Source organism: Brienomyrus brachyistius, chromosome 13 (genome assembly GCF_023856365.1).
Source record: "Brienomyrus brachyistius isolate T26 chromosome 13, BBRACH_0.4, whole genome shotgun sequence".
Taxonomy (NCBI): Eukaryota; Metazoa; Chordata; class Actinopteri; order Osteoglossiformes; family Mormyridae; genus Brienomyrus; species Brienomyrus brachyistius.
The window spans coordinates 25,461,554-25,475,101 of record NC_064545.1 but is presented as its reverse complement, the minus strand read 5'-3'; the positions used below and the strand labels follow the sequence as shown (position 1 = coordinate 25,475,101).

At 43.3% G+C, this 13,548-nt stretch overlaps 1 protein-coding gene across 1 annotated transcript in view; it reads right to left on the bottom strand.

Annotated features, from left to right (window-relative positions):
* Positions 1 to 13,548, bottom strand: part of LOC125706644 (neural-cadherin-like) — a 132,860-nt gene that overhangs the window by 22,202 nt on the left and 97,110 nt on the right. The window contains exons 21-23 of the mRNA XM_048973401.1: positions 11,048 to 11,274; positions 7,830 to 8,107; positions 1,257 to 1,471 (exon numbers count right to left, since the gene is read on the bottom strand). Coding sequence (XP_048829358.1) covers positions 1,257 to 1,471; positions 7,830 to 8,107; positions 11,048 to 11,274 — 720 coding nt within the window. The remainder of the gene's footprint in view (positions 1 to 1,256; positions 1,472 to 7,829; positions 8,108 to 11,047; positions 11,275 to 13,548) is intronic.

Sequence of the window (13,548 nt, the reverse complement as noted above, 5' to 3'; positions counted from 1 at the left end):
ATGCCTCTCCTTGGTATTTAATGAAATGAACATAAAACTATGGTTTAAGGAGAGCTTTCAATGAACAAAATAACCAACCGGCAATTTCAGTGTGTCTGCCACACAGAGATTAAATCTGGCCTGAGCCCCTTTCATGATTCTCGAGGAAATTCCTTTTTGTTTTTTAACAAACTTCACATGAGAGATAAAAATGTGAGTCACGTTTGGTCGTATTAATCATCATGTGATTGTGAGATGTGGGGTTTGCCTGTGAGATCAGTCACATCACACTTCAGGAGGCAAAGATCAGTTCTGAGGAGCATAAAGTAAAGAAAATCAGTAAATTTGTGCGCTGGTGTGTTGCACGTTTGAGAAAACCAATTGCAGAGTTATTCGTGGGAAAACAACCTTTTATCCTCAACTCCCCCTGTAGTATTCAAAGAGTATGGCATACAAAAGAAAATTCCACAAGCTGTCCAAAGAGATCCCATTGTAAATCTAATTTACACTGCACCAAAGGACTGATCTGCTTTAGTTGTCTAGCTATGGCCCATCCTATAAAAACTTAGAACATTAAACCAATCACAGCTCTCTAGCTGTAGCTTTTAATTCATAGATCCTAAGACAAAAATGATCTGTTGGAAGAGGCTTGTATGACAACACAATGGCTTTAGTGCAGGACACATGTTGGGTGTGCAGAAAATGAATATAAGAAATCAGAACAGCAGAAAAGTTTGCTACTTTGCCAGTGAAACATTCACTGGACTTTTGGCTCCTGGAAACCTCCTCAGACCAGAATGCTTTGACTTTGCCTTTCCAGCCCTCGCAATCATCTGATATGTGCTCAGGCAGAACTGTGTTCACTAAGCCCACTGCGATTTCCAGATTGTGAAATCCTGTAGAATGAGTGCTGCATTCCCTGAACTGAGATTCCATGAATCAAGTGTTTGTACTTAGCAATTGCATCTTGTTAAAAATATACCATCACTGAAAAAAGTATTAGAAAAAGAAGTTACCCAGTGTTCATGTGGGAGCCCTCGATAATTGCACTCCAATGGCTAGATTATGTAAGATGTGGGTCCCCTTTGACAAATCGCACTTCCACTGAGTCTTTGGCAACATGCCCCCCCCCCCCAGCCCTCCCGTTCCAAGTCTTCCAGCAGCTTTTATTGAGCTAATAAACGTCCCGCTGGTGCACTGCGGTTCATTTATTCATTCTCCATTTCACCTGTTTCTCACGACTTTATAAGTTCCTAAAGGCACATGCGGAACTGTACCTATTGCCACGAAGTCCTCCGGTTCCCATGGCTGTAACTGGGCCACTGGCCCGCTGTAGAGTAGCAGGCCATCTGCAACCTCAGTGATGAAATCCAGGGAGACGTGGCTCTCAAAGCACGGCATTATGGGAGGAAACCAAGCATACCCGTCGCCATGGAAACTGCGCCTGGTCTGCTGGCACTCAGGGCCCTCAAACTGCGAAGGGCACCGGCACCTATGGCACAAGGAACACAACAGTGACGATTTCACCAATTCACACTCGCGTCCCTGCGGAGAGCACCGCGACATGCTTCTGCATGATGAAATAGCATAATTGCAATACCACAGGAAAGGAGCTATTATACAACCAGGGAGGAAGTAGTTTTTCTGCAAGAAGCAATTTTCATTAGAGGGGCACTGCCCAAGCAATTTGTAGATTTGTTGTTTTGTTTATTTATTTACCTTTTTTTACCTTTGGACCTTAAAAAGAAGGGTATTTTGATTTAGGACCCTATTACCAAACCAGGCCTGAAGTCCTTAGGTTTTCCCCATAACAAACCAAAGCAAATTCAGACAAACACATGAGCCAGTGTTTCGGATGCTCACTGCAGGGGGACGTGCCCTTTGACCAGAACAGTGAGACAAATCCTCGGCCACGGAAACACTTTCCTAATGCCTTTCCCTTCAACACCCTTCAGCTTCAAAACAAGAAGACTGTTTAATTCTTACACCTCAGGTCAGATTCCCACACTCAAACAAAAAAGTTCTCCATCTCTCTTTGTCTTTCTCTGTCACGTACACAAGCACTCATCTCACACCGAGGGACGTCTTCACCACACTCAGAAACCTTTGGCTATGATAGACCATCTGGGGCTCAGAAAGAAATATTATCCTGTAGCTGCTACTAACACAACCACTTGGCTGCTTTTTCTGAATAACATCTATTTTAACAGCGTCTGTCCTTCTTCACTGATAACATCTACATACGGTTAACGTCACACCCATCTACAACTGGCGAATTGGTGATATGATGACAAGTTAAATTCACGAGCTGAGATCCAAACATTCAGACACAGATCCAGAACAAAACTATGAGACATACAGCCGTGGAAAAAAATAAGAGACCTGAGCTTAGAAGCTTAGATTTCACACACATTCAATCCAAAACTACCTCAGGCAGCGTGGGGATTCTTTTCATCAAAAAACCATTAGTCTGCTGTTATTTCTCTCAAACAAACGCTGACATTACATCATTTACTTGCTTTCAGACACTCATAGCTTAATGTTTCAGACTAACAACCTATTTGTATATTTATTTTACATTTTGATCAGATTTCAAATTCTAGTCTTAGCTCAAATACACGTTTCGATTCGTTGTATATTTGACCAAAAATAGTGATGTATTTCTACATCACAGAGAGTGAAAGCAGTAATTAAATTGAAGACTTGGACTGTGCCAATTTGTAAGACAAAGTCTAAGCATTGGTTGCTTTTTAATTTAGTGGTGGCACATTTCCATAAACAAATTGTCAAACACCATAGAGTGTTCAGACCCGAGAGAGTCAGCCTGGGCTCACTTCACGCTTGGACTCCATTTTTGAAACTTCAGTGCCAGGAAATGGAACGAACGTACGCCGGAGGGGAGATCCCTGGGTCTGCTCTGACAACACCACAAACAGCTGCGTCTCTGCTTCGCTATTCCGCGGGAGGAGGGGGGGGGGGGGGGGGGCACAGGAACAGCACCGGGAGAGTGTGTGTGTGCATGGAGGTGAAAAAGAACTCGGCAGGCAGGAAATCATAGAATCTCCTACTGCCATTAGGCTAGTTGTCGCAAAAGCGTTGACTGGGATACACTAGGAGCAGCTACTAGTACACAGGCATGAGTGGGGGGGGGGCTTTTCAAATGTTTGAAAGTGGCCCCTCCTGCTGATAAGCGATGATCGCCTGTGTGGCCGGCATAATCATTATGACCACAAGCCAATCCCCCCCATTCAAGCACCAGCCCCTCAAAAAGTCTGTGCATGGCACTGCTAGTGCTTGATGCTACCCCTGAAGTCACTGCAAAAGCCCCTCTCACCAGAAATAAGGTTGGAGACTCTTGCATGAGACAATATGCTGCCTGTCTTCTGGTACAATCTGAAGAGCATTAGGTGAACTGCATGAAATGTCATCAACGAGAACCTCAGACCTCTGCTTGCCCCCCAAATACTCATCTGAGGCACATGACTGAGCAGCTAAAATATGAACAAACAGCCTCTAAGAGCTGAACAAAGGGTGAATAACTGGAAGGTTAGTGCAAAATATATTAAAGCTTCGTAAAAAGTACTGGCATGTATAGTTCAAAGGTTCTCTTAAATACAGTATTAAACAAGTGCATATGTTAAATAAGTGCATTATGTTTAAATGCATGCATAGTTCATATTGAATCGCATCCTTCAATAAGCTTCCACAAATTCTTGTGCTGATGCTTTAGTTTTCACACGGTATAGACTTCTGACTGAATGGCTACATGCCTTTGAGTGAAGCCTCTTATCTAATTACCCTTCAATTGCTTATCTGATGATTTTCTATGTTGCAGTTTCACTCATTCAAATATGTTGGATCTAATTTGTTCAAAATGAGGCATTTCAGTCAGGAAGCTTCAGATCACTGTTCTTTGTCTTTAAATATTACGCTGCAGCACTGATGACTGGAGTCGGTATTTTACTATGTTTTTGGCCGTTATACAACACCCTAATTACGACATACCTGGTACAATAAATAAATAAGCCATTAAATTGACACACTATCAATCCATCCATCCATTTTCCAAACAATTATCCAGTGTTGGGCTCACAGGTTTAGCCTGGAACTTCTCCAGGGAAAAGACCGGGTTGCACCCTGGATGGAAAGCCAGTCCATTGCAGATTAATGCACTCATTAAAAATAACCATTACTCTCCAGAACACAATACTGTTTTGCATCCATCAATCTTCTAAAGATTTATTCTGGAGCCAGACAGTGCAGAGCACGGGCAGGGGGGGGCCGCGGAGCAGGAGCAGACTGGCTAACAAACGAAACCCGGGAATTTACTGTCAAGAGGCCACAATGTCATATTTTTCCGCTGAACAGGTATCCTCCCCCAACCCCCCAGGTATATTTTGGCGACTGGGTGGCCCCCTTGGTTTATGTGGGCACAGACTGGGAGGGGCATCCTCCTTGGCTTATTTTGCCGCGATGGCCATCATTAGACACATGCCCCAGTGGCCAGGCTGCACCTGGACAGGATACCAGCCCATAGCAGGATGCATACATACGCACACATTCATGTACTACTGGCAATTCAATGACACCAATTAGCCTAACTGCATGTTTTTGAACTGCAGCAGTAGAACTGCATGACACTGGGAAAATATGCAGATGGCACAGAAAGCCGAGACGTGAATTAAACCCCCCAGCCCTGGGGGGGCAAGGAAAAGGTGCAACTCACTAAGCCACCATGCCGCCCCTAATTATATTTATAAAATGGAAAATAGCTCTGACTATAGGTACGAGTATAAATGTCTCAGGCAAATTCATCTGAAAATAATACCCAATCCAACTGAGCCTTTCAACAAAGAGCAGTTATTTAGCCTGTGTTGTCATAAGGGTGTTTTGGAAAATGCAGTCTTGTTCTACCACTAATAGAAGGTTAAATTCTACCTTCATTATAACCCTAGAGCATAAGAAAAAAAATATCAATGCATATCAGTCCATTTAAAATGTTGTTCTTTCATAGATTGAAAATGGGCGTGCTAATTAGAACTCTGGTGTATTGATTTACACATCTCCTGCTGCAACTTCTAATGGCGAAAAGGTAAGCATCCTTCCTGGGGTGTTTGCTCCACCTTTTCTTTGCCCCAAACACACCACCCAGAACCTGGCAGATTAATTAAGAAGGTAACAGGGAAGAAATGTCTGCCACTGTGAAGAGGGGAGTTAATGCTGAAGGGCTCGCACTACTGCCGCCTCCCACCATCCTTCGGGGAGCCAGAGGCCACGACACACGTTTTGTCACCCAAACGACAGGGTGAAGCAGACAATTAGTGAGCAAAGGGAAGAAAGCTGACAAGGTCTACCTGGGTCGTCTGTGAGCTTCTCAGGAAGTCTGTTCGAGCAGTAACACTCCTCAGAATACAGACAACGCACACACACCCAAAACTTTGTCTGAACCTCAACACACCTGGCGCTACTTGTCATTTAAAATCCTTTTTAATTTATTAAAACAGTTTATCATTTTGATTATGACTAATAGCAATAATTGTTGTTTTTATAGTTCTTATTATTACAGCCAGGATAAGTGCTCAGAAGATGGACCCACCAATAATTCACGCTGTAGTATATATATTTTACTGAAGCGACTCAATAAATATCCAATATTACAGAAAATTTCTGATTATATGCTACTACTGTATTGCTGCTTCTGGCTCGAACTACAATCAATTAAGAAAATTAACTTTTACATTTAAATTGCTGCCAATAAGAAGTTTATTGATACAAACATTCTGGTAATTCTACGTACATGTATACAGCTGATTGATTCAACTCAATTTTCACTTGATTATTCAGTCAATGAAAAGAAGGTTCTTTTTTTGTAAAACATGCAATTTCACTAAATTTCATCATTCTGCACTAGTTTCATATTTACTTCTCTATCACTTTTAATACAGACTTGGGCTTTGCCATCTATTTCCTTCCAAACAATCATCAAAGACAATTATTAATTAATGCCATAAATCGGTTCTTCGAATCTCTGTTGGTATTAAAGAAATAAATACAAATTATCATATCAAATAAATGATTATGGTGCAACACCTGTCTGTTCAGTTGCTTGACTTTCTCCTGCAATTAACGGAATTGAATACCAATAATGCATAATTCAGTTTGAATTCGGTTCTTAATGGTCAACCCTGTGTCAAGCTTTCATGTGATTATTTCAACCAGACCAGAGTAGAAGCAGCAGGCTTTTCAGTCTTTAGTCATTCATACAGGCATGTTTCTAGAATCCCTGCAATGAAAAATATAATTTTAAAAATGATTCTATCCACAAATGGAAATTTCCCACATTAAATCCAAACCTCGACATTCTCATCTTGGCTTGTCAACAGTAACATAAAAATCCTGCCTTTAAAATTTCTCACCTGATTCCACATGTCAAAGCGGGTAACACGCTAAACCTCGCCTGTGTCACTCTGGCTGTCAATAACAGTGAGGAATATCTAATTTGTATCCACTGTGACAAGTGTGACCTTAAATATATCTTCTCTGCCTAGGTAGGTACTCCAGGATATACAGCACTGTCCCACCTATATCAGCTGTGGTTGTCAATGCTGGTAAAACATACTTCACCTCATCTGTATCAACTGTGGAGCTCTGTGATAGCTAAATATAACAGCCAAACATGCCGCTTTTCATTCCTTCCACGAAAACCGGACACAGTGATTGAGACAGAAACGTTTGGTTTGGACTGGCGCCTTCCACAGACACCATCAGCCAGATGCAGGTCCAAGCATGTAAGAAGCTCACAGCTTTGCTAGAATATATACGGCTTTAAAAGCATAACCCCCTTTTTTTAGCTAAGCTAGGCACCTTGCAAGCGTCAGTGATCAAACCTAGCTCAGGGCTAAGGATTCTTTTAAAGTAACTAAAATTCTGTCTACTGTCTATGCTAAATGTTTAACATTCTCCTTCATCTTTTTTGTACTTTTGTTCCTTGTTAACAGACTTTGGAGTCAGGCAAGCAAACATTTCACTGCACGCTATACTGAATGTAACTGCGTATTTGAGAAACTTTGATTTGATTTGATTTGTGCAGCATTATACAGCAAATGTAAATAAAATATGCATTATGCTACAGGATGAAGATACTTTATTGTCTTGTCGCCTACCCCACCTTGCTGTCCATGAGACACACAGACAGGGCAGCACATGCTTAGGCGGCACTGCACAGGGTTAGGCGGCACTGCACAGGGTTAGGGGCCCTCCTCAGGGGCCCCACAGTGACATCACATTGCAGGCAGCTTTTTGATCATAGGCGGCCTGTGCCATATTCTTTATTCACCATCAGTACAGGCGGCCTGCTCCGTACTCTTTATAAGCTCGCTGTATAGGCGGCCTGCTCCGTACTCTTTATAAGCTTGCTGTACAGGCGGCCTGCTCCGTACTCTTTATAAGCTCGCTGTACAGGCGGCCTGCTCCGTACTCTTTATAAGCTCGCTGTACAGGCGGCCTGCTCCGTACTCTTTATAAGCTCGCTGTACAGGCGGCCTGCTCCGTACTCTTTAAAAGCTCGCTGTACAGGCGGCCTGCTCCGTACTCTTTAAAAGCTCGCTGTACAGGCGGCCTGCTCCGTACTCTTTAAAAGCTCGCTGTACAGGCGGCCTGCTCCGTACTCTTTATAAGCTCGCTGTACAGGCGGCCTGCTCCGTACTCTTTATAAGCTCGCTGTACAGGCGGCCTGCTCCGTACTCTTTATAAGCTCGCTGTACAGGCGGCCTGCTCCGTACTCGTTATAAGCTCGCTGTACAGGCGGCCTGCGCCATATTCTTTATATGCTGTTAAGTAGGTGGCCTCACCTGTAGCCACTCTGGCTGTCAACGCACACGCCTCCATTGTAACAGGGGTTCTGCTGGTAAGAGCTGCACGTCTTATGCGTCTCCTCGCGTCCGGCGCAGCCACATGTCATGGCGGCCACCACAGTCAGTGAAACCAGCGCCACACGCCCGGAATCCACTACAGTGGGGGCGTCGCCCACTTCCAGGCGACTGGAGCAGCCGCCACTCTGTTCGCAGGCTGCATCCGCGCACGGGTCCACATGCACGCGTGTGACGTTAACCTGGAGGAAGGACTGCAGCTGGGTGGGTTGAGAGAGAGAGGAGAAAAAAAAGGAGGGAACAAAAAGAGTGAAGGAAGACTGCAACAGCGTCAGTGGCTGGATAAAACAGCAGGGGGAATTATTCTGTACAGTATCCCTTCACATGCACATCTGAGTGAGAAAATAAGGGGACAGCTTTTCCCGACAAATACAAACTGCAGCAATAAGTACTTACTTATCCAAGTTTAATTCGATCAACAATATATAAAAACAGCAAAATGCATAAATACTCATTAATCCAACCTTAGTTTACTAATGTAACCCAATTAATCACATAATTCTCTGACTAAATTCTATGCATATAAAGTGAAACACCATAATTTTTTTTTGTTGTTCCTTTTTTTAATTATTTTTTGACAAGCAGACCTGCATCATAACTTTTAAGAAGAGGGGGAAAAATCCAGATGGTTCAGTGATTGATTACATTTGCTTGTATAGCTCAAAACATTATCTACAGACAATATGTAAGGCTCAGACCCAGAATCGCATTTTAAAAAATGCTTGTAGACATAGCTACTGGCTCTATCATAACAAATTACTGTCTCCACCTAGCCTTAGCTAAAGTGCAAGCTGCTGCCAGCTAATCAGGCTGATGCTAGGGTCGAACCAGTGTCACTGTGCTTGAGAAATCCACATTATACTGCTGTCCTTTTTGGGAAGGTTAACAGCTGTGAGGTTTTTGATCATTCACACTCAGACCCTATGCCAGGGGTGTCAAATATCCCTGTTCCACCACCAATGATTCAGGTCAAGAGCTGTGTGGTAATTAGCACAAGGAGGTACAAGGAGTGGAATCAGGTGCGTTAAATGAGGGGAAACCCAAATATGTGTAGAGCTCTGGCCCCCCAGGACTGGAGTTTGATACCCTTGTCCAATCCTACAATCCCACCAGGCCTGACTGTGAGCTCATCTTGACCTCAGCCCTCTTGTTCACATGAAACACCGTGGTAAACCTGAGCATTTAGATGTCGTCAAGGGAACATGAAGTTCAAACCATTTCCAGGTTAGATATTTGTATACAGATACAATCAAGGAGGGTGAAGAAGAACAAAAAAGAAAATCACGATGTGTGGACCCAGACTCTCTACTCCACCTCATCTAGAGCATCTCCCACTGGAGAAGTCGTTTGCATTGCAAACCTGCACATTAAACTAGGTGCAATGGGAGCCCATGTCCCCATCTACATGGGTAAAAACAAAGAGTCCAGATCTATTAGATCAAAGACCTTCAGGCACCTGGTACCAGGCACCCACATCAACGTGGCAGAGCACAGAAAAATACCCCTAAGCCTACTCTTACAGCTTTTTTTTCCTTGTAGGCCAAAGAGGTTTATGAGAAGTCTCTGCACTGCTGGAAAGCTTTACATAAACAGCACTGACATGCTAAGATACACAGAAAGGCAGGGATTATGCAACCTGGATAGGCACGGTGTGCTAAGAAGGGATCGCACCAGGCCAAAGACACTGGCAGAAAATGGAAATTAGACAATGTGAGACATTTCAATTGCAATGGAGAGAATCCTCAAAGAAGGATTGTGCCTAGATCAGCCCCCCGCATTCCCCCCCCCACCCCCACTCTGCCACCCATATTAAATTTTATGGAAAGACTATTGTACTTACTGGGTCTCACCGGACCATAGATGTACACGGGAATCTCAAGTACTTAGGCTGCAATATTGCTGTGCACCTGTTTCTTTATGAAGCTCGCTAATAACCCAGCCCATCTGCCACATGGCAAACAAGCCTGCCAGGGAGGCCGGCGCGCGGGCAGAGAGACCAGCGCACGGCCCAACTTCCAACGTCCCCATAGATGTGAACGCCACATTGTTTATGCATCTTCAGCGCCTTCTCTGTGACAGAGACACCATGTGTGACATTCCCTACATGCGGGGCGATTTAGTTTCACAATTTCATTTCTGAGGTCTTGCTGACAGGCTTTGCAGAGGCCTACTGCTAAACTGGAAATCACAAAGAGCCTTTGAGATGCACCTGTATGCCTGTATCTAAAATGAGTTACTTTCATCTTCGGAGGCCGCGGAATGTCATGCAAACACCGTTTACAAAACAAGAGTAACCAAGGAACAGCCTCTAAGACAGAGAAAATGTCTGTGGTTAGAGTTCCAGCTATGATTTCGTTCCCTGAAACAAATGTACAATTGAAACACCGAATCCATTCTCACAGCCAGCTGAAGGGAGGCATAGAGAATCAAGATAACAGGTTTTTATCACATTATGGGGGACATCCATCAATCCATCCATCCATTTTCCAAACTGCTTATCCTACTGGGTCACGGGGGGTCCGGAGCCTATCCTGGAAGCAATGGGCATGAGGCAGGAAACAACCCAGGATGGGGGGCCAGCCCCATCGCAGGGCACATTCACACACCATTCACTCACACATGCACACCTACGGGCAATTTAGCAACTCCAATTAGCCTCAGCATGTTTTTGGACTGTGGGGGGAAACCGGAGTACCCGGAGGAAACCCCACGATGACATGGGGAGAACATGCGAACTCCACACACATGTGACCCAGGCGGAGACTCGAACCCGGGTCCCAGAGGTGTGAGGAAACAGTGCTAACCACTGCACCACCATGCCGCCCTATGGGGGACATTTGGTCCCAAAAATGTAACATAAACCTAATCGACACACTCACACACGCAGACCTGTACTCATATCTTTGTGGGAATGATCCATTAATTTCTATGGGCAAACCCTTAATTCCAACAATGACAACCTTAACCCCTACCCAGTCCTAACCTTAACCATAAGTAACCAAACAAAATATAAGTCTTTTGGCATTTTTAGTTTTTTGATTGCAGTCACAGATTTTTATAGAATTGAATTTAGAATTGAATATATAAGCATATAAACATTCATCCACGGTGAAGAGACAAGAATATGATGATTTACATACCTTCTGCTTGTGAGCAGAAAGATACCCGTGCAACCTCTCTGGCTTCACATAGGGGGCGCCGATCACAGAAAAGTGGATATCCAGTGAATGCCCCGGCACGTCCATCAGGCTGAAGATGTCTATCTTGTCCGGACTGGCGGGTAGCATTTCAGACAGAAAGTCCCGAAACAACTCGTATCGGCTCCTCATGTTCACCGGGCGTTCGATAAATTCTTTTGCTGTGATATCTACATTAAAATGAAAACAGAATTGATCTATTATTCACAAGGAGATGCCCCTTTTCCACGGGCTCCTCTAGAGAATTTGGACCCCCTGAAAGCATATCATATTGGGCCGATCCGATTTTGTTCCAAATTTTTTAGGGCCCTGAGTGGGCCCCTGGAATCATGACTTTCCCCTGCTCTTTATGACAATCATTCCTTAAAATAAAAACAAGCTGTGGGAAAAAGGGGAAAAGAGCTTTTAAACAGACGATGGACAGAAGAGTAAAAAAAAAATCAAATAATGAAAGCCCTTTAAAAACTATAAGTATTATCCTATCTTTTCATTTCAACATATTTGCCAATGACCAGATTTAAACCATAACGAGGGCAGCAGTATAATAGGGGCCAGCTGGGTTTTCATTATCTGAGCCACTTCTTAGCTCAAGGCTGGTAATCAATTACTGCGGCGATGCACCTGATTAGACCGCAGTACGCATCAGACACTGGGCTGCTCCCGACCACTCACAGCGGAGGTGACCATAAATGCGCACAGCTGCAGAACAGACGATATCCAATCAGCGTGTTTATAATCCTGCTGTCTGCTGAGGCTCTTGTTGCCAATGGAAATACATGTTTTACACAGATAGAACAGCAGAGATAGTGAATAACCAATAATGAAACACATGGGAGGGGCAGCATGGTGGTGCAGTGGTTAGCACTGTTGCCCCACGCCTCTAGGACCTGGGTTCGAGTCTCCGCCTGGGTCACATGTGTGTGGAGTTTGCGTGTTCTCCCCATGTCGTCGTGGGGTTTCCTCCGGATACTCCAGTTTCCCCCCCACAGTCCAAAAACATGCTGAGGCTAATTGGAGTTGCTAAATTGCCCGTAGGTGTGCATGTCTGTGTGAATGGTGTGTGATTGTGCCCTGTGATGGGCTGGCCCCCCATCCTGGGTTGTTCCCTGTCTCATGCCCATTGCTTCTAGGATAGGCTCCGGACCCCCCGTGACCCAGTAGGATAAGCGGTTTGGAAAATGGATGGATGGATACACATGGAGTACAGTGGGATGGTGCAGTATCTAACCAGGCCCGATATTCAGAATTTCTGTGCATTATGTTTTTACTAAATTAACAACATTACTGTATAGAGATATTAAGGAAATCAGCGAGTGGAAAATAATTTTTATTGTATTTTTGGCAGACAGGTTGATGGGATATTAATGCGTTAATGTAGCATAAACTAGTGGAAGATACATGATTATTAGGTTTTAGTGAAATACTGTGGGAGGGTAAAATAAGGCAATATTACAGCTCCCAGAATCGCAGGATTAGATGTTATTTTACTTGTATGTGTTAGTAAAATTATTATACAAACAAATATAGCAGAGCATTTAAAATAGATTTGAATAAAAGGAAACTTGAAGATAAAGTAACTTTTCCTACATAAACATAAGAGAACATTGAACATAGTCACTGGTGTGTTTAAGAACTTAATTATAGATTTAATATTCCATACATGATGATAGATTACTGTCATAACTGCAACACGGGGGTACGAAGACTTAAAATGTCTACTAATAACTACTGAAATGGCATTTTAAACCATAAAATACTTAATATGAAATAATAAGCTATCGACGTTTAAATAATCTAAAATGTAAAATTTCAATTTTAAGTCATTGTTTGGATTGTATTTATTCCTGTCACTTCTTTGCCTTCTTTGTAAACTATGAACTATTCTGAACTGTGTTCTGTTTTACAGGAAAAGGAATCGTGTCATTTTATCACCGAATAAGCAAAGAAAATTTCCTACAAGACTGCGCATGGATTCTCTGGACCTGACTTCTTCTCATGTCCGTGGCTAGACTGAGTGATAGGAGCACTGGTTTAGATCAAAAGAATGAAGGAATCATGTCTGAACGTGAATTTTCAAAAAGGCACATCAGACAGCTACTGACAGTCCCCTCCAGAAGCTCATCTTTGGATGATCATATGCGTGATAAGAATCTATCATCCAGCTCAGACTTCTCAGGTAGGTCTCTGCTCACGACTCCTACCTTCACAGGGTAAAACAAAAATACAATCTCTTTCAAATATGCTCAGCTGTTGGGACACACTGGCCTCCAAAATGGTTAAGAAATAAACTGGAAAATAGAAAAATAAATGTAAAGCCTACTGTAGCTACAACTCATACAATATGACTGCAGCCTCACATCAGAATTTCAGGAAGACCAAATTGATGTTGACATTGTTTTTCTTGAACTTTCTGAAAAAAAGGGGAAGAAAGACAAAACCAAAGA